General features: G+C 41.5%; 1 protein-coding gene across 3 annotated transcripts in view; it reads right to left on the reverse strand.

Annotated features, from left to right (window-relative positions):
• The window catches only part of ULK2 (unc-51 like autophagy activating kinase 2), a 79,472-nt gene that overhangs the window by 15,256 nt on the left and 39,133 nt on the right, over positions 1–25,083 (reverse strand). For all 3 annotated transcript variants that reach the window (XM_027861846.1, XM_027861847.1, XM_027861848.1), the window contains 8 exons: positions 14,572–14,635; positions 9,114–9,248; positions 6,369–6,514; positions 6,037–6,117; positions 4,884–5,170; positions 4,564–4,751; positions 4,047–4,156; positions 288–437 (listed from right to left, as the gene is read on the reverse strand). In XM_027861846.1, coding sequence (XP_027717647.1) covers positions 288–437; positions 4,047–4,156; positions 4,564–4,751; positions 4,884–5,170; positions 6,037–6,117; positions 6,369–6,514; positions 9,114–9,248; positions 14,572–14,635 — 1,161 coding nt within the window. The remainder of the gene's footprint in view (positions 1–287; positions 438–4,046; positions 4,157–4,563; positions 4,752–4,883; positions 5,171–6,036; positions 6,118–6,368; positions 6,515–9,113; positions 9,249–14,571; positions 14,636–25,083) is intronic.

Raw genomic sequence — 25,083 nt, forward strand, 5'->3', positions numbered from 1 at the left:
AAAATATGATACCTTTACCCCACAGATTCTCACACTTTTAAAATACTGTAAGATGTTGACCACAAACATTAGTTTGCTCATCTATGAAATGAGAAAGAAGGTCCCAAGAGGTTCTCTGACCTGCCTCTGCGGCCCACAGTGAGCCAGCAACAAACTCGATTAGAACGTCCAAGGCACCATCTGTATTAGATCCAAGTTGAAATCATCTACAGTTATCAAGATGGTACCTCCAGCTACCAGTCTAACTATCCCTATTCAAAGCCTGCCATAAGAAAGTGATGGCTCACCTGAAGTTGTCCTCGTACGAAGAACCATTTGGGTGCAAGTAGGAGGTGTAGCACTGTTGGGAGGAGATCCAACGGTAAACATTACAGCCCTAGAACTGGCCCCGGTGGCCCCAGGAGGTCCCAGAACAACGCCACAGGCCCCTGCGGGAGCTACAAAAGAAGGGCACAAGGTAAGTATGATTTCTAGCAAAACACAAGCCAAACCCGCTCTTGCTCTCCTAGAGAAACCTCTAGTCCACACCGCAGGAGAAAGTGCGCTGGTATGGGAGCCCCATCTCCTAGCTATGGTCATGTGTGAGCTCTAAGAGGGGAACAGCATGGTTGTGCCTCTACGACAGAAGGTCAAGATGAGAGTAAGAGATGATGCCCAAGACAGACTGTCACCACTGAGCAAGCACAAGTCATTGTTATTAGAGAACAGTCAGAAAACAGAATCTGGACACAACCAAGTGACTGCTAAGGCCTGGTGATGGCTCTGCTGGGCTACTGAATAGATGTGCTTGCTAAACACTGCTTTTAAGTGAAATTCCATCAGATCAGCTCCATTTTCCTCGTTGACTTTATTATTAAAATCACACATTCACTCCTCCAGAAGAAACTTTCATCCCCCATACAATCAGGAACTTTACTGTCCCTGGTCCTGCTCAGTCTCAAGCATCAGGATCTGATGCTCACCCTAAGCTGCAAGCAGGTTCCTTAGATGACTGTCCCCAGAGCAACCTATCCCTTCTCCCTTCCACCAAACTCTTTCACAGCTGGTCTGGACACGATAAATGAGGGCAGAAGGGACATTTTCCCCCTTAGGGCCCCCCTAGAAGTTACAGGCTTTGGTCTCTTGTAGTGATACCCATACAGGCCTAGGATATTCTCTCCCCTTTTTCTATACCATTCCCAAAACCAAATTCAGGGCTGCTGAAGAGCCCAAACAGAAGTCTTTTTTCAGACTCTCCCCTTCAGAAAGAATTCTGTCCACACCAATTTAAGGAATCTACACTGAGCTAGCTCCAAGCTACCTTATAGTCAGATTTCACATGAGCTGTCAAGGACAGCTAGAGAGAGCTCAGCCTATCTGATTGAGGCACAAACTGCCTTTTCCTATCTGTGATCTCAAAAACCAGGTGTCTGGTGACTCTGTAAACTTGGAATCATCTGCAAGAGAACCAAAAAACGTCAGTGTGAAAACGACTAACTCTAAAACTAACCCTTGTCAACCACAGCTAGTTTACCAACAGATTTCCAACATGGACACAAACACTATACACAGAAACAACTGGAAGGGTGCTCTGACTCATCCTGGAGGAAACCAGAGCCAAGGACTAAAAGCACGACTTGTTAATTATCAGGACGAGTCTATAAAGAGGTCAAAAATGGCGTTGCTTTTGCCTTGGCATATATTGTCTTAAAAAGTTAAGAGAGAGAGAGAATAAAGAATAGGGTATCTATCTATCTATAGATATAGACATATGTATAGATATATATCTATAAATATATAGATGGATATATAAATATAGCTATCTTGTTCTTAATTTACAGAATATTGGAAATAATCTTATTGGAAAACTTCTCAAATCTCAACAATAATACCACAAATACAGATGCAGACACAGGGATAGAAGAGTCAAAGAAAAATCAAGGCTTACAAAAATTGGGAGTTATTGCTTTAACAGCTGTGGAGAGAAGCAGCCAGATTTGGGCTGTCATTCCAAAATAGTGTTTGCAACACGAATTTATTGAAGAAGGAAAAAAACCAAAATCAGCAGAAGGATGCTGCTACCAAAATAGATTCTCTAAGAACGTTAAAATCCAGAATTTATTCTCTCCTTTTTACATTTCATAGACATCACCATAATCACCACAAATACAATATAATACAATACAGGCTTCCAGAAAGAACACTTTCCTCACTCTAACCTTGTGCACACACACAAAGGTGACGCTACTTACACTCCAGAGATGGGAGGCGGCAGAACCTCCCTGTGGGTTGGCTGCACAATTAATAAGGTTTGGAACCTGGACTGGAACCCAGGGTCCCTAACAAGTCAGCCCTCCACTATATCATGCTATCTCTAAACAAAATTAAATTCAATTTCCATATTTTGCTTTTTCTTAGGGCCAGGATATATGAATGGACTGGAAATAACAAGGCATCCCTAGGACAAGGGAGTATCAACACTAAGCAGCAAGAGAAGAAGCCAGAATGGTCAAGATGGACTGAGTTGGAGCAATTGATGAACCAATTAGTCAACATGCATTTATTAAGTGCTTACTATGTACCATGCACCGGGTCAAGAACACAATCTCATAGACAAAAAGACAAGATGAGGGCAAAGAACATACTGAGTATGAGAAGACTCGGAGGAGGAGGAGAGGAAATTGTAATACCTTGGAAATGTTAATGGCCTAAGAGGATGAGGTAGGCTGAAGGTGCCTCTGTGCAGGTGAACTGGAAACGAAGGAGAGGACTGGAGGGGAGGAATCGTGTAGTCAAGATGTTAGAGACGCGATCAATATAAATACTGAGGTCCAATCAAGAACTAAGGCGGGGGTAGGGGGCAGCTAGGTGATGTAGTGAGTGGATAGAACACCGGCCTGAAATCAGGAGGACCTGAGTTCAAATCCAGCCTTAGACCAAACACGTGACACTTACTAGCTGTGTGACCCTGGCCAAGTCACTCAACCCCAATTGCCTAAAAAAGAAAAAAAAAAAAAAGAACTAAGGCAGGGGATGGGGGAGCGAGGAAGAAGGCTACTGGGAAAATTGTGAATACTCAAGAGGTACGTAAGCAGAAGACATCAAAAAGGATAGAGTGAACATAAGGGAGACAGAGCACAAGGACTCAGAAGAAAGAGTATTAAAGATCAATGGAAGAGAAATGGTCTAGAAGTTTCTAGAAAAACCATCAGGGCCTGGGCACAATCAACTCAAAGATTCCAAAATCAACACACTTATGGCCACTAGCAGCCTATAAGGCACGTTAAGCAATATACGCAGAAAATATAAGAGAAGTTTTTTAAAAGGACAAAAATAGCACAAACTGACAGAATCCCAAATTGGCAGGGAGTCACCTGTAGAAGAGCTATGTTTGGAAGGTCAGCTCCTTCAGAAGAGGGACTTTGGGACTGGGGTCTTTGTATGCCCAGTGTCTGATCCCAGGCCGGGCCCACGGCTTAATGCAGGCTGGCCGGCATGCTTCTGGTGGAGCTCAGACTGGTGGAGACATTTTGGAAAGTGTCACAAAACCGAACAAACCATCTGGCTCAGCGACTGTACTGTTAGAACGTTAGCCTAAGAAATCACAAAAAGGATCTTTCTATACAAAAGAATTCACAAGTGCTCTACTTGTAATGGATGTTTAATTGATTAGTCTTTGCTGCTGATTAAACATAAATATGTTTAAGGGAACATTTACCTAGTAAGAAATATGAAGCTGAATTCAAAATGTCAGGTAATAAAGCCATTTCCTCTTTTCTATAGTGCCAAGTTTCAACACGCTATTTCTAATGCTAAAGATTTCAGCAGTGCCATTGTTTGATAAGAAAGTATAATTTTTACTTTAAATCTGAGTGAAAGACTTGCTATATCCTTAAGACTGATTTTTATTATGAGTTAGGCTTAACTTTTTTCTCCCAGTGCTAGAACCATAACCAAAAAAATAGGCAGATAGCTGGGTAGGCAGGCAGAAGAAAAATGGCCATAAAAATTAAACCTGCCAGTACTGTTTAACTTCTATGTTTAAAATGAAACCTGATTCTTCTTACCTGTATCCATTGGTCGTTCTGTGTTGAGACTGTCTGTACTGCCCTGATACAGCTGCCCACCCAAGGGCGTCTTCACTTGTTGATCTGACAATTTCCCAGTACTTACAGATCTATAAAAGGACAGTAATGTTGTCAACGGAAAAGAGAATACTTAATCTTGAAAATTACTCTGAGTGCCAAAAAGACTTAAGGCTATATTGAAGCTATAAGTAGTCCACAAAACGGGCAATTTTCTCAGGGTGGGAAGGGAGATTGTAGGGAGGAAACAAATTTTCAATATCAAAACAAAAATAGGATGGTCAAAAGGTCCAGAAAGTCAATACTATATTTATGCTACATAGGACACATCTGTAATTTTCAGAAGTGTTATATGTCCACAGAAGAAATTTCATATCATATCCCCAGTATGTAAAGCTGTTTATTAAAGTCTTATAATTTATAAGGGAAAATGTTTATGCTATTATCTTTTTTTATATTTAAGATTACAAAGAAAAATTGTTAAATTGAATTATTTTACCTGCCAAATGTGGCCTTGCTATGCTGCTCAGCCACCTGCCTTTCACTTCCTTGGGCTGAGAGAAAATGTGAGAACTCTCGTGGGTCACTCACATCTTTAGCTGGCACATCTGGTGGTCCCTGACGAGTAACCAAGGCTAGCAAATTGGAAGATGCTTGGGTCTTGGGGATCTTAGAAGGAGCTGTGGCCTAGAAAAACACATTTAAGATGATTTTAATAGAATGCTTATTCATTTTCCACTTACGACACACTAAAAGATAGAAGCTTTGGGTGAAGTACTCCCACGTTTCTCAACTTATAACACAGTTTAATAAACCAACCTTAGTGGGAGAGCCAATGATTGTTGGTAAAGGAGTTTTAAATAGCCAGTCCGAGCTCCTAGGAGAAGATCCCATGTGCTTAGTGGGGGAGGTCCCAAGGCTGACTGGCCTACTCGGCTGTGGTGAGTAGCTATATCCAAATGCTGCATGGGATGGGCACACAGGGTCAGAATGCTGCTTTCGAAGCTTCTGTTTGTTCTGGTAGATATCAGTAAGCGTAGGGGCACTCTGAAGCCTAGCACCCAACAAAAGAGACTGCGGTGACTGCGACTGTGGTACTGGAGAACCTATGAAGAAAAATGAACAAGGAGGAAAGAGCACAACACACAATCTTACTAACACCTTACAGTATTACATGCATGAGACACACAAGCTTCAGTCAAAGATCTAAAACGACAGGGAGGAAAACATCTCGTCTTTCCATGATGTGCTGCTCTGAGCACTCTCTGGCCTCCTCCCCACAACATCCAGCTCATGGACCCTGTGCTCCCTGCTCTCAGAGGACAGGATTTTACAGGGACAACTCCATCCGCTGCCTCTACTGGCAGCTCGCAGAAGGAAATAACGGTTAACCAAAGAAGGGAAAATACAGTTAAGAGAGAAATGGAATCCAACCATCCATTTGGTGGGGTGGGGGTGGGGAACCTGTGACCTCAGGGCCACATGTAGTCCTCTAGGTCCTCAAGTGCATCCCTTTGATCAAATCCAAAACTTCACAAAACAAATCCCCTTACTAAAAGGATTTGTTCTGTAAAACTTGGACTCAGTCAAAAGGCTACATGTGGTCTCGAGGCCACAGGTCCCCTACCCCTGGTTTAGACTGCCATGCCACAGCAATGCTGGGAGGTCACATTTTGAACAGTAGTGAGAATATTATGAAGACCCATGGCTCATGTTCTGCATCATTTAGCACCGTCTGAAGGAGATAATCAAGTTTATATATGATTGTTTGGAACCTAGGAGTCAAGTTCCTGAAGCACTGATGACAACCACAGTGACAGAGTGAAATAACTATGAATTAAACCAAAGATGGCTTACAAAAAATGCTGAAAAACTGAAGGGTCAAAAAAGTATCTCACTTCTACTCTGAGAACAGACTAGGAAAAAATTAAGCTGTAGAATTCCATTGAATCCCCCGGCTACAGTGACCCACCTGAAGAATTTCTACTCCTCGAGTCATGACCCTGTGGCTGTCCACAACAGCAGTGGCCAAGCTGTTCGGGGATAGTGCCAACTACAAAAGAAGGACAAAGAACTGAAAGTTTGACAGCTCTCTCACCGTAAGAGAACAGAAACATCAAACACTCAGAACAACATAGTAAATTAGGGTTTTACAAACACCTGACTTTAACAATATGCAATTTGCATAGGTAGAAATCATATTAGACAAACATGCCAACAACGGTCCTTTTACTTACCCACAAAATGCTTTCTACAAGCACACATATCAGTTAAGGACAAATTTATCTCTGATGCCTTCCTTACCTAATGGAGAAGGAGAGTACGGTCTGGAGGACCCTGTGGAAAGCCTACGCCCAGCAGTCTGTACTGTGTCTGCAGGTACTGGAGAGCAGGAGCCCATCTTCAGAAAGCCCAAAGGGCTGGTATTAGACCTTCGTACCACTGCAGATCTGAAAAGTTTGGGTTGTTTTTTTTTAAAAGGTGGAATTTCAAGAAAAACCCCTATGATCTAGTGTGCTAAAAACTTTAGTCAGGCAATAAGCATTTATTAAGTGCTAGTCACTGCACTAGATGCTGGGGATACAAAGAAAGGCAAAACCCAGGCCCAGCCCTTGAGAAGCTCAGAATCCACTGGAGAGGACAACATGAAAAACCATGCACAAACAAACATGTATAATCAAAGAGGGAAGGCACTAGAATTAAAAGGGATCAGGAAAGGTTTCCTGCAGAAGCGGAGATTTTAACTGAAATTTGGAGGAAGCCAGAAGGCAGAGGAGGGAGAACATTCCAGGAGTGGGAGACGGCCAGTGAAAATGCCTCGAGCCTAGAGATGGAGCTGTCTTGTTCAAGGACTAGCCAGAAGCCCTGTGTTACTGAATGGCAGAGGACAAGCTAGGGAGGAAGGTCTAAGAAGCCTGAAGGCAGGATAGGGAACCTTGGTTATGAAGCACTTTGAACACTAAATAGAGGATTTCATATTTGATGCTGGAGTTGAAAGGGGACCACTGAAGTTTATGGCATAGCAGGGCTGACATGGTCTGAGGCAGGCAAACCCACCATCAGGCTATGACAATAATCCTGGAGTGAGGTGATGAGGGTCTGCACCAGGGTGGGGCAGGGTGAGAGGAGAGGAGGGGGTGTATTTGAGGGATGCTGCAAAGGTGAGATTGACAGGCCTTGGCAACAGCTTGGATGTGAGAGACAGTGAGAAGTCCAGGATGACTCCTAGGTTGAAAGCCTAGAGGACTGAGAGAGCAGTGTCCTCAACGGTAATACAAAAGTTTGGAAGGGGGGAAGGTTTCAGGCTGCAGGTAGAAAAATGAGTTCAGTACTGGACACAGTGAGAAGGCATGTCTACACGGCATCCAGGTAGAGATGACTAATGTGCAGCTGAAGATGACTGTAGGTCAGCAAAGAGATCAGGGCTCCATAAGCATATCTGAAATATCCATGGGAGGGGGCCAGGAGGACCTGAATTCAAATCCGGCCTCAGACCAAACACATGACAGTACTAGCTGTGTGACCTCGGGCAAGTCACTGAACCCTAACTGCCTTACCAAAAACACAACAAAACAAAAATATCCATGGGAGCTGAAGAAATGAGCAAATGGATAGACAGAAGGCCCAGGGCACAGCTCTATGGGACACTCATAGCAGGTGTGCCTGAATGAGGTCCAGCAAAGGAGACTGAGAAGGAGCCATTAAATAACGGGAAGGAAAACCAGAAGAGGAAAGACCCAAACCCAGAGGGAGGAAGTGTCAAGAGAAGAGGGTGATCCACAGTGTCAAAGGCTGCGGAGCGGTCAAAAAAGACGAGGATGGAGAGAAGGCCGTGGTTAGACACAAAAATGAAGCCGCTACCTGTTCCTGTGTTGCCACCGTACTAAGCCCACATAAGGCAAACACCAAAACGTAAAATTTCACTTAACCATGAAACAAAAAACTTACAAAGGAGCAAACCCCTGATGACACATGTGGCGGCAACACAGGATCTATTTAGAAGGGACAAAACGAGGCCAGTCTGTTGACCATTTGGAATCAATTTTCCAGAGAAAACCAATAAATTTCTATGGCCATTTTGCACTTTCTTACACGTCCATCAACTCTTAGGAAACACAGATGGATTGTAAATGTGCTGGGAACTCCATTCCCCACTGACATACATGTCACTAGAGGGCTAAGAACTGAAGGAGTGCTTAGAAGTGCTCTAGTCCAACCTCTTGATTTTACAAATGAAGAAACTGAAGCTCAAAGAAGGGAGTGATCTATCCAAGGGCTGGAACAGAGATTCCATCTGAAGTCTTATGACCAAGCATTGGCCTGGGGAGAGCGAGGATTCAAATCCTGGGTATGAACTCCAGATCAGTACTCTCGCCACCGCATCAAGCAGCTTTGGACCCACAAATGCATCGACTGTCTCCTCTATGGCCAGATTCATGGAAGGTGCTATGGGGAATAAGTCTCACTATCATGAGGAAGGGCAGGGTGGAAGCCTGGAGGGTAGTCAGTTTAGAGAGAACAGGACGAGTACCTGAACAGAATTAATTTTGTGAGGGTTAAATGCCTTTTTTCTGGGCTAATAGCTCCTGCTCTGGGGTGTCTCTCTTGAGACCACAGGCCACAGAACTGAGGCTGAGAATTTCCTCATTCTCAGTTTTCTCTACCAGTATCACAGGACCAGAATAAAAATGAAAATGAAAGCAGAAACAACCCAGCAGCCACACAGCAAACACCAGCTGAATTAAGTTAAGAACAGCCATTTGTTCAAAACAGAGACAGCTAATTGCTGATCATTCACTGACAGACATCAGCTGGCTGATGAAAATGCAGTGGATGTAGAAAACAGCGTGGAAAATGAGGGCACCCCCAGCCCATGGGTCTTCTTAGGGCTGTTGAAACTGCTACAAAAAGGAGATTTTAATCCTTCCATAAAGCGATGCTTCATTTGGGAATACTTTTTTTCATGCAGACAAGACAAACCAAGAGGTGCATTCTGGAACAGAGAACAACCCAACTTTCAAAGTACAAGTAGCCACCGAAATAACTCACCTTGGAGAACCATGGGGGTTTGTCCCAGGACTGGCTGAGGAGAGGTTTTGCTCAATCCGCTGATAATTCCTTAACTGAGTAGGCACTGGGATTGGCGCGGTCTCACTGTGTGGTGACGGGGAGGGCTGACATGGTCTGCAACCACAATTTGTTGACAAAGGTAAGAAAAATGCTGACAAGACAGCTTCTTTCGCCTGAACTATCATTGGCATTTGGGGATTTTAACATTCTATGTGTGCATGTGGAATGACTTGAAGTTTTTCTGAAGTCAAGTGAAACACAATGACTTTAAAACTTACATGTTTGAATTGTGTTTTTGTAATTTCAAATGTCCTTCCAACCCTCACTAAAGACCAAGAACTATGACATGAACTGACAAAAACCGAACACGCAGTCATGGAGAAAGTTCCAAAGTCTCCCAATGGCAGACCTCTGCACGTCATGAGAGCAAAATATAGGTCTAGGAAAATCTACTGCATGAAAGAATAGGACGTTCAAAAACCAGGAGGAGTGGAATGTTTACAAAAGCTATTACTAAGTAAGATGGCCCAAGGACCTCAGAATTTCTCAAGATTAAAAACATGTTGTGTGATTCCTCTCTTTAAAAAACCCACACAGGGACAACTAGGTGGCACAGTGGATAGAGCTCTGGCCTTGGAGTCACGAGGAACTGGGTTCAAATCCAACCTCAGACACTTGACACTAGTTCTGTGACCCGGGCCAGTCACTTAACCCCAAATGCTTCACCAAAACAAACAAAAAAAACCCCACATGCCGTCTATTATCTAGTTATATGAATTATATGTAATTAGACCCAAGGATTGTACCTCCTTCCTCAGTTTTAATAAATACACAAAAGTCTATCAAACATCACTATCAGATATGCATGTAATACTATACTTCAGATAATTTCACATTAATTTCTAATCCCAAAGCAAGTCTTGAAAATTCACCACGGCTCAGAACAATACCATGTGTGAACAAGAAAGCTTACTAAGCTTTTTCCCTTCCTAATAAAGCTTTGTGAATTCCCCCCTTCCCCAACAAAATCAACGATAACAAAACCACACATTCAAGTACCTCAAACAAATGGCATTTATAACCTATTTATTTTTATTAATTTTTAATTGATTTTATTTTAATTATTTTTTGATTAATATTTACCTCATAGTTAGAATGTTTTGAATTCTTTCCAAATTAAAAAAGCAAACCCACCAATACACTGCAAACATCAGAGAAACATTATTTATCTTTTAGATATTCAGATCAAGAAACTCTCAATACAATTATTCACACTTTTGGTAAACGTACTTTACTGTAAACTGGAAAACAGAAAGCATTCAAAGTTAAATGGCGTTCTCAGAAGCCAGCTCTCGGGTGCCTGCCTTCACTGCGGTCCCCTGTGTGTGCAGTGACCTGCGGTGTCAAAGTTACAAGCCAGTGATTGAGTAGCGCGTGTGTGGCACTGGGCCTATGTCCGTTGTCAGGGGAGCTCACTGCTAGATATTTAACTACCAAGTGATGACTTTTATTTCTTCTGCCTTGACCAGCTACTAAAAGGTAGAGAGCGCATGATCTCCAGCAATGCCTGAAGGACTCCCGTTGGCAACTGCACAGACACCTGAGGTGTTTCTCCCTGGTAACAGGGGACAGGCCTGAAAGCATTATGAGAGCCTGCAACAAAGCAGCCAAGAACAAGGACTGCACTAATGGCCTCTTTTTTCCCTGCGGTTTTAATGTAATGGGGAGAGTCACAGAATCATTGCTCTAGAGCTGGGAAGAACCTCAGGTCATCTAGCCTAATACCCTCATTTTGCAGATGAGGAAACTGAGGCCCAGGGAGTTAAGTGGCTTGTCCAAGGTTGTCACAGGCACTGGATTGTCAAGAGGTAGGATTTGAACCCAGGCCTTCTGGTTCCAAGCTCTCTTCACTGTGCCACGATGTTCTCTTGGATGGAAAAATTGAAAGTGTTTGAGGCTAGATTTGCTACAAAATAAAAAATCTGACACTGTCCAATGATGATATTGCCCCAAACGCTGTCTATCGCTGGTGCTAATAACTTAAAAGGAGTATTCAAGTGTACAAGCAGCGTTCTGGCACTTCTCTACAGATATTCTACAGGAATTAATGTGACTGACCAAGGGCTTGGTATCTGGCTCTTTTTCTAATCCACTGAATCACACTTCTTGATATCAACAGTGAGCAGCTCTACTCAACCCACCTGCTGAACCTAAGCTTGCTTCCACCATCACACAATCACAGTAAAATCTAATTGTCGAGGGCAACTTCATGGAAAAAGTCCTAAACAAACGTTCCATCTGTAGACAGGACAGTTACATCTCTGAAAAATAGTAAAAACTCTCTTCCTACTGAGAAAATCAGAAATGATTCTATTTGGTAATTGATTCTGTCATACACCACTGCCAACATTTTGTAAAACTGCCAAAGTCATGTTACTTTGTTTTTGAATTAAGTTCAGAAGTTCATAGGATCAGTCTCCGTCTCAGAGTTAAGTTTAAAAGTTCATTTTCCCTATAAATCACTTTAATTAAAAGAAACCTGGTATCTCTATCCTACTAGCTGTCCTTGCGCAATTAGAAGAAAATTGGTTATCTATATGCCATTCATACTCTTGCAGGTGGACTAACTCAATCTGAATTCCCTACCAAGATGGAAGGAGGGGTTGTCAATAGCCCCACATTCCTGATTTCCATCCAATCATATTTCCCCCCAAGCCTATGCTTCCGACTTTGTAACCAATCATATTGTTTTCCCCACCTATAACACTGCATTCTGACATTGCATTTTGTTTTTTGGATGCTTCTCCTTTTGGGTATAAAAATGATCTGTCTGCCCTCATTTGGGGGTCTTGGCTTGCTGAGGTGGCTGAGACTGCTTACTGGCAAATTCACACTTGGTTAATAAATTGTGCTTGGAGCATGTGTCACAGTTTACCTTCATTTCAACACTACTGCTTCATGACCGAATCATAGGGATATATATTCCTCCAGGAAACCATCTAACTCAAAACATTAATGAAAAACCCACTTTTGATTGCCAAAACTCATTTAAAAGAATACATTCTGACACTGAACTTTATGGAGACTGTCAAAATGTTGAAGAAGCGGAATGGAGAACCAATGGATTTAACTTAAATATTACTTATATATTAACAATTAATTAAATAATATCTCCAACATTGCTTTCTAATTACTTGCTATCAGCACCAGCACTCCTAGTGCAGTATATTTATCTATAAACTTTTAACTTGGGGGGTGGGGGGGGGACAGCAGCAGATATGTGATTTCATTGGTGTAAGAACTCCCCAATACAGATCAGCACTTGCTTGACCACTTCGAGCTTTAGTCCTGGGGCACGCAGAGATGTGACAGGGCCTGCCATGCACTGTGTCCAAAGGGCACCAGAGGCTAAGTTTGAACCTACAAGTCTCTGACTTCACAGGTAGTATCCACCACTCTAGAACCCAACTGCTGCAAAGGGCTTGCTTTATTAGTGAGACGCACTGGACACATCACCGAATCCACAGGCTGCATGCATGGCAGAGTGAAAAGATACTGGACCAGGAATCAGAGGGTCCAAGCAAAAATCTCAGCTGGACAACTAATCATCCTCGGCGCCTATGGGGAGGTGGGCTCACATGTAACATCGGGAGCCAAGACCACAACATCTCCAGTCACTATCACCGTTCTGACTCTACAATCTCATAACTCAATCTGGGGAGCGGTGGGTGCTCCTTTAAAGAACTTTACTGTACCTCCCTCCTCCAAGCTAGGATTTTTTTTTTCTGGTAAGGCAATTGTGACTTTCCTGATGAAAAGACCAGAGCTCAACAGAAAATCTCATCCTCAGACACAAGACATAAAAAGGTAAACTGGACAGAAAAAAAAAACATGTTATTAATAAGGGCAAACTGTTCACATCCCTACAAGGGAAGATGACACTAGTAACTCTTGAGAACTGTATTGGTATTACACCATTTAAATGGTGTATACAGAGACAGAACTGACTTTGATGTAATGATAAAAAAAATCTAAGTGAGTTAAATGGATCTAAGTGGATTAAGTGGATCTAATTAAGGGATTGTACGAGGGAGAAAAGGAAAGGAGGGGGCAGACAAGAGTAAATTACATTACAGGAAAAAGCACAAAAACCTATTAGAGTAGAGGGAAAGAAGGGAGGGAGATGAGCAAGAAGAGAATAACCTCATCAGTTAGGTACAGAAATCTAACTTGCCCAATATGCAGTAGGAGGGAAAAGGGAAAGAAAAGGGAGGGGACTAGTAGAAGGGAGAGTAGACTGAAGGAGGCAGTGGTCAAAAGCAAAACACATGAGGAGGGAAAGGGAAAAAGGAGAAAGAAAAGCATAAACAGGGGGGAAATAGGATGGAGAGAAAGACACAAATAGTAATCATTAACTGAATGTGAATGGGATGAATTGTGCCATAAAATGGAAGCTGATGGTAGAATGGATTAGAAACCATAATCCTACAATATGTGGTTTACAGGAAATGAGAGAGAGAAGGAGACAGACAGAGAGCCAGACAGAGTGAAGGTAAAAGGCTGGAGTACTTCAGCTGAAGTAAAAAAAAAGCAGGCGTAGCAATTCTGATTTCAGACAAAGGAAAAGAAAAAATAGATCTTATTAAAAGAGACAAGGATGGAAACTACGTCCTGCTAAAAGGCACCACAGACAATGAATATCATTACTAAACATATATGCACCAAGTGGTATAGCAACCAAATTCTTAGAGAAGTTCAGGGAGTTACAGGAAGAAATGGGGGAACACAACTTTTTTTTTTTGCTCAGGGTCACACAACAAAACTTTTCCTTAACTAGCTGTGTGACCCTGAGCAAGTCACAATCTCTGTCTGCCTCAATTTCCTCATTCGTATAGTGGGTATAATTGCACCTACCTCCCAGGACTGTTGTGAGGATCAGATGAGACAACATGCACAGTGCTTCTGCAAACCTTAAAGCACTATGTTAATTCCACCTATTATTTTAATTATGACTAGGCAGTTACTATATGAAAAATACTGGGAATGAACAAATATTTAAACTCTTTAAATTCTTAAGACCAAGCACCCCACACTTGGTGGCTGAGCTAGAAGGGTTACATCAAGTAGAGTTTGAAGAAGGATTTTGTAATATTCCTGAGCTCCCAGAAACAGTTAAAAGACTGTCTAAAAAAAAAAGAGGCATATGCACTATGATAAAAAGGTGAGGAAAATAACTGTGGCAAGAAAAAAAGCATTTTGTTAATTCATTTAAGATATTCACAATGCTGTTCTGATGTGAATATTAGTTTCCAGTTTGAAAAAGAAAAAAAGAAACAACCCAATACCTTGGCAACATGACTATTCCCAAAAAACTAGAGCCTGGGCCACAAATATGAAAACATTCAGAATATTCTAGTAATGATCTGTTGAAACATACCCTCCTCCACACACCAAGAACTCGCTTGAAGCCCGTCTGCCAGCAGTTCCCATGGGCATATCATCTAAAAAAAGAAAAAAAAAGTTATGCCTAAAAAGTAGCCCAGTCTTACAGCCATCCCCCACAATGGCTATTTGTCAATGTGACTCTGCTACCTCCATATTACCTCACCAGGTCACTCCCACCTCCCTCCCCCAAACACATTCTCAGGCTCCCCCAGGTCTGTCTACAAGCTTCTTTGAGGACAAAAACAAGAGTAGAACCAGAGCTCCTTCTTACCTGAATAACTCTAAATAACAAAAACACCCCCACCCACCAAGGAAATAACCCTGTGAATAACAAATGTATTTTTAAAATAAAACTGTAACATAACACACAAGAGATTCCTCTTAATCCGGGCAAACAGCTATTAGCAGAATGAAAATCCAGTAGCAGAGATCCTTCTGGAAGCTCAGGCACTGGAAGTGGCCACTCCTCTCAAGTGAGGTCCCAGCCCAAGTCTTTCTTAGAGTTTGGGCTGGAATAGCTCAGAGTGAATTTAAATAACAATTATTTCTATTTAGGCCGGAAACCCTGAGGGTCTTCCCCTCCCAGATTGTTTTTTTTTTTTCCCTAGGTAAAAGAGGCCATTCTTTGCCTCATTTTTGGCCTAGCCTTAATCACTGACTGGGCATTGCCTCAGACAGGTTCAGACTTGGGAAAGACCTTAACTTAAAAAGGCCAAGGGCTCCCACTGCATCCAGGGTGTCACCAGTTCCCCTGATCTATATCCTGCCACTTGACCCAGAAGGCTCCAGAGGTGTGAGTGAGGCTGGTGATTTTGCACAGCCCTCCCTCACTTAAATCCAATTCATTTACAACTGATGACATCTCCTTCCTGATGTCATGGTCCCCTTCAAAGAACAAAGGACAGACAATAAGCAAGTGAGGCCCAGAAGAACCCACATCCTCCAACTCCAGAGCCAATGTTCTTTCCACTATCCCAACTGCCTTAGTGCTTAGCACAAAGTAAGAGCTGAATAAGTACTTGTAGATCAAGTTTATTTACCTTCCTAAAAGGGAATTTGTAATTAGCAGCAAAAAGAGACCACCAGTGCAGTTTTTAAAAACCATCCTGTCCACTCTTTGCCTATGTCACATCAAATTAAGGAGAACAATCATGCAACTTCCCAACTTCCTACTCTGGTATTTTTTTTTTAATTTTTTTGCTTTTTGGCAACGCAATGGGGTTAAGTGACTTGCCCAGGGTCACACAGCTAGTAAGTATGTGTGTGAGGCCAGATTTGAACTCAGGTCCTCCCAACTCCAAGGCTGGCGCTCTATCTACTGCACCACCTAGCTGCCCCCTACTCTGGTATTTTTTTTAAAAATTCCTTTCTTTCAGGAATCAAGAAAGATTAAGTTCTACAACACAGAAGAAAGTTGTGAAGCAGAGTAAATGAAGCATTAATAAAGATCCACCACACATCTACCAATCAATGCTTTTTGTCTATCTAAAAGAAGCAGTCCCTTCCCCATGCCCTATCCCCACCCCAACCAGCCCAACAATCCAGAACCCACCATGTTGCTGCCCTTTGGCTCCTCCCCATTCTCCAATAGTATCTTTCACCTTAATCCCTTTAGTAAACAGTGGATGACCCTGGTGGGACAAATTAAAATCTACAGTAATACCGAAGAATGAATCTGTGTACCAGCAGTTTGAGGGTGCAGCTCAATGGGAATCAGCTATGGGACACACATTCTTTGGCAAAACCCTTAAGAACCCATCTTAAACTCTCAGTTCATCATGGACTTCCACAAAGCAAGAATGCCCGCCTCTAATCTGAGTCCATGTTGTCAGAACCCTGTGTCAATCCCACAACTCTCCCAACCGGCCTTTGCCACTCACTGACGCCCAAACCACTCCTGAGCCATGCTCAACTCGGCTGTCGCGGCATTTTGAGAACAGCAGCACTGACCGGAACACTGAGAACAGGACCTTATATTGGACTGGATTAAACACTAACATGGCAATATACATGAATCAGGCCATCTGGCCAGGGAATCCTGTCCCACCGTGCTGGAGCCACCCTCACATTGGGAGGCAAGGATTCATTTTCTTGGGCACGCCAGGAATCCCAGCTGGAGGTTTGTTCCCTCCAACATCAGTGCTATAAAGTACATTTGTGTGTGCTCCACGACCATGAATAAATTGTTCATACCCTTTAACACAGACATCCCTCTGCTGGGCATATAACCCAAGGAGGCCAAAGACAAAGAAAAGTCCCTTATACACACCAAAAAAAGTCACACCATCATTCATTGTAGCAGCATAAAAACTACACACAAAGGAGACACTTATCAACTAGGGATTACTAAATTATAGTATGTGATGATTACATATTATTGCAAAGTAATAAATGATGAGTATAAGAAACCCAGAAACATGGGAAAAAACCTATCTGTACTTAGATAAAATGAAGTAAGCAGAACCAGGAAAACCATATACCGTATGTACACAACCACCAAAAAACATAAATGAAAAGAACACAAAAATAAAAGACTTTTTCCCACTGGAGGATTATACCGTTTTGCTGAATGAGTTATCCTTGGTTGCAGGCCTAATCTTTTGCCTTTTGAAATATCATATTCCAAGTTCTCTCCTCTACAGTAGCAGCTGCCAAATGTTGTGTGAGCCTGTCTCTTGGGTACTTGAACTCTTTTCCAGAAGCACTGGATTTTTTTCTGTGGCATTCCTTGGAATTTTCCTTTTGGGGATTTCTTTCAGTAGGTAATGGTGGATTCTTAATTTCACTTTGCCCTCTGATTATAATAGGTCTGGGTAGCTTTCATAATTTTTTTTTGAAACATAATATCCAGGCTCTTTTTTTGATCATACCTTTTAGGTATTTATTTTTGTGTTTTTGTTCTCCTTGATCTGTTTTTTAGGTCAGTTTTTGATGAGGTACCACATAGTTTCTTTTACTTTTTTTTTTAGTCTTTTGAGTTTGTTTTTACTATTTCTCATTGTCTCATGGAATCATTACCTTCTGTTTGGTCCATTCTAATTTTCAGGAACCCTGTTACTTAAGGAAGATTTTGTACCTAGTACCAAGCTGTTGATTTTCCTTCCAAGTCTTTCCTTTAAGACTCTCATTTCTTCTTCCAATTCTTTCCTCTAAAGCTCTCATTTTATTTATTATGATATTTAAACTCTTGCTTCATTTCTTCCCAGAATTCGAGTTTTTGTGGCTAAGCTATGGTTTTCTTTAAGACCTTCCTTGTAGAAATTGTGGAGTTCTCTACTAAAGAGTCCCTGGCTCTCTGAGAGCACTTTATCAAGGGTGTCTTATTTTGGTTAGCTCATCTTACAGCCTTACTGCATGAATTAGGACTGTGAGTTAAAAGCAAGTTTCTGTACATTTCCGGAAGGAATGTTAGGACCTTGTTTGGTTCTGATCTATATTCCCTGGTAGTCTGCCTGCTGCCTTCTACAGGTACTCAGTGCCCCCTAAATGCCCTCAGCTCTAGGACAAAACCTGATTGCTGCTCTCGTGGTCTAAGCTTTGCTGGTTCCCACTTCTGATTTGCATCTAGGTACAGAACTGGAGATCTGCTTCTGGGGAGAGTGCCAGTAAATAGCTGCTGTCAGCTAGCTGAAAGGTGCTATTGATTTGAAGTCTGAACACTGACCTGAGCTCCCTGCCCTGGTCCTACCTAGCCTGGATCTTTGGGCCAAATCAGAGATCCTACTCCAGGATCAAACGAACAACTTCATTCCAGTTCTTGGTCCTTGACTAATACTCAGCTTCAGGCCCAAGATTCCCTGCCCCACTCTCAGCATCTGTCCTTACCGGATCCACGAGCTCATGCCTAGGTCAGAGCATCCCAGCTTCGAGCTCTCTTCTATTGACCTTGCTCAGGTACAAAACACCAGCCTCCACCTTCCTGGATATCTGCATTTCCCAATCATGAATTACTGCGGCCCTTCCTCAGTCTTCCTTGAGGTAGTTATAAGACAGAACGGAGCTGTGCTGCTTCTTCCAGCTCCATCTCTGCCATTCTCCCAGAACACCCACAGGAACAGACTTCAGCATAACTGACGTGACCAATCTCAGCCCCAGAGACCTCCCCCCTCTCATGAGAGACGTGAGGGACCAGGGCTTTGGAAGACTGCCCACGCTGTCTGCCTCCATCCTTCTTCAATTGGTTTTGATTAATTGTTGTCCTTTATTACAAGGGAAGGCTTCCTGGGCGGTAGTGGGGTATAGATCTAGAAATGAGTGATAAAAAACCAAGGCACCAATACTTTTTTTTTTAAAGAAAAAGCATAGAGATCAAGAATAAGAAAGGGAAAAAAATCTTTCTTTGTATGACCATCAGAAAATCAGATCAAGCTGACAAAGCTACTTTAACAACTGTGTCAAGGTAGTCAACACGTGCCACCATGCAAATTTTCTGAGTGATCATTAAAGTACTTGCATTTGTCTGCAATTATTTAATCTGACTGCAGGTTTATGCAAATTTTTAACATGACCCACAACCTGCCCTAAGAGCTGCCATCTTTGGTTTCACACTTTTGAGTCACAACTATGATTATTTTTCTTTCTAATAATCAAAACAAAAACTGAGCACAAAAACAGCAAGGTTCAAGATCTTCGTGGTCTTTGTTCTGAAACAGCAAGACCAATGAGCCCAAAATGGCCTATCCAATCTAAATAAAAAACCAGCAATGTCTACTCATGTCTCAGGTCTACCACCACTATTAAAATACTGTCATGTGCCGAGCTCAGTAAATGAGGGTGACACTTTATGATACCCAAGAGGCCTAGACTCAGACAGCCAGGCAGAGTGGGAAGAGAACTGGACTTGGTACCAATGGATAGAGGTTCAGCTCCTGGACCTGTCCCTCACAGGTGAGTCATGGGACCTCCCTCGAACCTGGTTTCCTCATCTACAAAGCAGCGCTACCCACGACTTGCTCTACATGGTTAGAAGGCTTAAATGAAAATAGATGTAACATTCCATAAATCTTAAAATGCTCAACATAAATTATTTTTAAAAACCTACTGGTATAAAATATGTATTCAATCCTGGGGATGTGGGAGGAGGGAAGATGAGTGTTTATACAGTGCCTACGGTGTTCTTATCTCATTTGATAATCTCACAATTACCCTACAAAGTCTCTAGGCTTTTATTACCCCCATTTCATAGCTGAGGACACGGCGGTTCAATGACTTGTAAGTGTCTGAGATCAGGTCTTCCTAACTTCCATCCACCACACCGCCTAGCAAGCTTGTTGTTAAAATTACGTTCTCTTCTGAATGAAGTGCAATTCAAAGCAGCACAGAAAACAGAAGCTTGCCATAGTGGGACAACACTGGGCACAACATCAGAAAAAGTCTGACAAGTTTCAATATGTAATAAAATTGATAGAAATAAATGAAATAAATTCAGCAGCCACTAACCCATCTATCATTATGAATATAAGCACACTGACAGAAGATACACAATCAATTACACTAATCTGGTTTATGGTTCACTCTAACCTACGGTACTTTCCTACTTTGCTTGTGTGGATGTCTACTTTGCTCTGCCTTTGCTGTATTTTGACTGGTCTTCTATTCCCAAAACATACTGCTTGTACCTGTCCTACTAATCTCATCTTATTTCCAATTTTCCAAATTTCCCATTCTAAAGTTTATTTTTGTCTTCCAAATTATTTAATATCACTAGCAAATTCCTTCATCTAATTCATCAATAAAATGGTCCTCAGAAACTATTTGATAAGAACTGCTAGAAAATGTGGAAAACAGTCTGATACAAATTAGACTCAGACCAACATCTCACACTGTATTACACAATGAATTCAAAAGGCATTCATACACTGAATAGTAAAAATCATACCATTAAAAAAATTAGATGGAACACTAATGCATTGTTGGTAGAGTTGTGAACTGATTCAACCATTCTGGAGAGCAATTTGGAACTACGCCCAAAGGGCTATAAAACAGTGCATGTCCTTTAATACAGCAATACCACTTCTAGGTCTGTGTATCCCAAAGAGATCACAAAAATGGGAAAAGGACCCACATGTAGAAATATTTACTTATAGCAGCTCTTTTTGTGGTGGCAAAGAATTGGAAATTGAGGGGATGCCCATCAGCTGGAAAATGGCTGAACAAGTTGTGGTACATGAATGTAATACCATTATACTATAAGAAATGATGAGCAGGCAGACTTCGGAAAAACCTGGAAAGACTTGTATGGTCTGATGTTGAGTGAATGAGCAGAACCAGAAGAACATTGTACACAGTAACAGCAACATTGTGCAATGACTAACGTTGATAGACTTAGCCCTTCTCAGCAATACAAGCATCCAAGACATCTCCAAAAGTCTCATGATGGAAAATTTCTTTACAACATAACTAACGTGAAAATATGTTTAACATGAATGTATATGTAGAGCCTATATCAGATTGCATGCCATCTTGGGGTGGAAGAAGGGGAAGAAAATTTAAAACTCAAAAGGTTATGGAAGTGTGAATGTTGAAAACAAAAAATAAAAAAATTAATTAAAAATTAAAATAAAAACTTTTAAAAATTAGAAGAGAAGCCAATCATATACCTTTCATTGCAAAGGACAGAAGATGAATTCTTAACCCAACAAAGGACAGAGGCAATTATAAAAAAAATAATTTTAATTACATTAAATTGAAAAGCTTCTGAAAAACAAAATTAGTCCCTCTAGGATGGGAAAGGAAATGATCGGATGGGAAAGGAAATGATCAAATGGGAAAAAAAAGCCTTTGTATCAGATGTCAGGGATTTGGTATCCAAGACATACAGATAATAGACATACGTATACACACACACACACACACACACACACACACACACACACACCTCTGTCTCTCTATATGTATGTATGTATATATGTGTGTGTGTATATAAATATATATACACACAGACACACACAAAAACTCTCTCTATATATGTGTATGTATATACACACACACACACAACCAAAAGCTGTTTGCCAATAGATAAGTAGTCAAAGGACAGCAACAGTTTTCAAAAGAATTGCATACTATTAACTATGAGAAATGCTCCAGCTCACTAATGATAAGATCATTTTGAATCAAAGGAATCCCAAGGTTTTACCTCATACTCAGCAAACTGGAAAAAATGACAAAATATGGGAATAGTCAATGTTGAAGAGGTTGTGGGAAGACAGACACACCATTGCCTTGGCAGTGGAGATGTGAATGAGTACAACCATTTTGGAAAGCAATTTATAATTATCCAAATAAAGTGACCAAAATGCCCATACTCTTTGAGGTGGAGATTCCACTACTAGGCATACACCCTAAGGAGGCTTCTGATATGGCAATGATGGGGATGGGGATCTGAACTCCTAAAAGAAAAAGGCCATGTCTTTGGTATCTGGACCCCAAAAAGGAAAAACCCTGGACTTTCCCACCTGGCCAAATCTCTGGCATTTCCCTGAGGCTATAATCCTATCAACAGGCCTTTCCATGCAGCTAAACTCAATCTCCCAATTCTGTTCTGTTACCTCCCAACAGCCCCTGCCCACTTCCCACCCTTAATCCTATCTAGACTCTATTCTCCCCTTGCCACTAGGTCCAGGTCCCTGCCAGATCCTCCTTAGACCCCTCCTCCAGGCATCCCAGACTGCTTGGCCACTCCTAGATCCCTCTCACAGTCTTTCTGTATATAAGGTCCATCTTGTCTCCATTAAGGTGCTCAGATTCCTATAATCTAGTCAATAGCTCACTAATGTTCAGATTCCTTAAGAGTCTGGCCAATATGGCAGATCTTTAATAAACCACGTCTTTGGCTGAAAGAAGGCTTGGGTCAAATTCTTTCGAGCAGGACTCGTGTTTCTTGTTCTTGATATTTTGGGGTCCCAGTACCCCTAAACCTTTAGACCTCACAGTAAGACTTACATGAATTGATGCAAACTGAGGCAGAATCAAGGAAACAATAAAGGCAAGGCCTGCAACAAAGTTCTGTGGAAAGAACAAGCCTCTTAAAAGTGCCACGAGAAGACAGCCTCACCCACTCCTTTGTAGAGGCAGGAGTTAACTTGGATGTGGAACAAAGCATACATTGCTTTCAGATTTTTTTTAAATTCACTGACAGGTTCTGCAGATTCTTTTTTCTCTTTTTTTTTTCCCAATACTCTACATTACATGAGATGGCCATCTGGGAGCAGGAAGAGGGTGATATAAAAGGGGACATTTAGATAATATAAAAACAAAATATAGCAATCAAACTTATTTTTTTAAAAATGGATCCCAGGCACAATCCAGATGCTTAACCAAGCTAATGCCATTACAACCACCCCTTGCAGGTAATCTCTTCTTCATTCACAATTATCACTGCAGTATAATCAAAACCATGCCTTCCTAGTTTATCAGTGAGAGCAATGAATATAATGGGTCTGACAGTTTCCTGAACAGATTGTGTTTGAGATCCCTCCCTTGATATCATATATCATGGAAAGATATTTAATTGATCTGGCATAATTTGTGCTAACAAAGCCACACTAGTTGATTCCTGTTATCTTTCGCTATTCCTAGCAGTTGCTAACAATTTGTTCCTGCATCTTACCAATCAGCTATTTAGCTGACCAGACTAATAGCCACTAGTCTCTTTAAAAACAGGTATAACATTTGCCCTTATGTGTTCTCATTTCTCAGCTCTCATGGCGAAAATGACACCTGCCAATTCCCTAAGCAGTCTAGGATACGTCTTTAGACACTAGCAATTTGATTATTCATTTTTATAAGAATTCCATTTTCCTGCTCGAGTATGGTTTTGATGATTTCTTTAACAGGTATGACTTGTTCACCAACCACATCAACACACCAGGGTACAATGCAAAGACTTTGCTAGAAAGCCATGTTACACTAGGATTCCTTAATATGGTAACAGACATGATGGAGAGAGAAGATGGCAGGTATGTCAGTGCCTATCATACGTTATTTTCCTGGTTACATGTACTTTCTAGTTTTAGTCTTCCTAACTTATCCTTCCACAGTTGGGACTGGTTAAACCTTTGCCGATCTAGCCTAATTTCTTTCTTTGTGATTTCCCGGGCATCTTTTTTTGAGAGGGAAGTACCCAATTTAGTTGAAAATCCTTTTTATCCTTCTTGTGGCTCAATAAATTCCCTTGAAGTCCCCCTTGGAAGCTTCACTGTGAGAGGAAAGCAGTCATGTCAATTAAGGGTCAGCTGGGTCAAGCTGGAAAAGGCATGACTGGCTCCAATTCTTATAATCTAGCCAAGGGCTCAGATTCTTAAGAGTTGGCCCACGTGCATTAGCAGAACAAATGCTTAGATTCCTTAAGAGTCTGGTCAATATGGTCGATCTTTAATAATATCCAGGATAGGATAGGAAAGGGAAAGGAAGGAAGGGCATAAACCTCCACACCTCAAAAAAGGAATCCCTGGGAGCCTTTGTCAAGTTCATGTTCATTCAGGATCATCCTTTTCCTGCCCTCACGCCTTTGCTTTTTTTGTTTGTGTTTTTTTGTCTTCTGCTTCCCCGACACTTTTTTGTAGCTCCCTCCCACCCATGGGCACTGACATATCCTTATATAACCAAACATAATGTAAACTTACGAACTCATTTAAAAAAAAAAAAAGAAAGAAAGGGCATGACTGTATTAAGGAAGGTCCCATGATCCAAGGACCAGCCTCACCACGCTGGAATGGGCTGCTGACCCAGTGGCTCCTCATGCCATGGTGATATTGGAGGGGACCTAATCTGAGTTAGTGAAAGGCAGGAGTACAGTGAATTACTGGAGCTTTCAACACGTATAAAATGTAGCTTATTCCCTAACCTAAAGGTCTTTCCTTGTCACCTTCAGAGTTCTTTTTCTGATGTATCCCTCCTAATGATATCCTGGTTCACTGGCTTTCCTAAATCCCATTTTCCTTTTCTGCTAACTTTCATAGGCAGCTGGTGGTTCAGTGCACAGAGCATGGGGCTTGGAGTCGGGAGACTTGAGTTCAAATCCAGCCCTCAGGCACTTACTAGCTGTGTGATCCTGAGCAAGACACTTAACCTGTTTGCCTCAGTTTCCACATCAGTTATGGTGAGGATCAAATAGAATAGTTATTTGTAAAGAACTTAGCCCACTGTCAGTGTTTCATAAATGCTAATTATTCCCGTCCCTTCCTTTATTGCATATTATATTACACCCTTCCTTCCTTTCTTTTTCCTATTCCTTTATCTTTGAACAAAGAATAAAATCAATTTGCAATCATTTCTTCTAAAGTTTCCTTCTCCCTTTAGATCCCAAACTAACTCTTCCATGTTAGAAAGTTAACATAAGTCTAGCATGATAAAGGAATAATTCTGGAGAATTAAAAATCCATTAATAAATCAGCAAATGATATACTAGAATAAGAGTTGTAAGAAACTTTAGTGACCATCTAATATACTAGTTCATTAAATATTCAGATACAGAAACTATTTTAAAAAATAAACATTCTTCAGT

The sequence above is a fragment of the Vombatus ursinus genome, unplaced genomic scaffold (assembly GCF_900497805.2).
Source record: "Vombatus ursinus unplaced genomic scaffold, bare-nosed wombat genome assembly UNPS02014768.1, whole genome shotgun sequence".
Taxonomy (NCBI): domain Eukaryota; kingdom Metazoa; phylum Chordata; class Mammalia; order Diprotodontia; family Vombatidae; genus Vombatus; species Vombatus ursinus.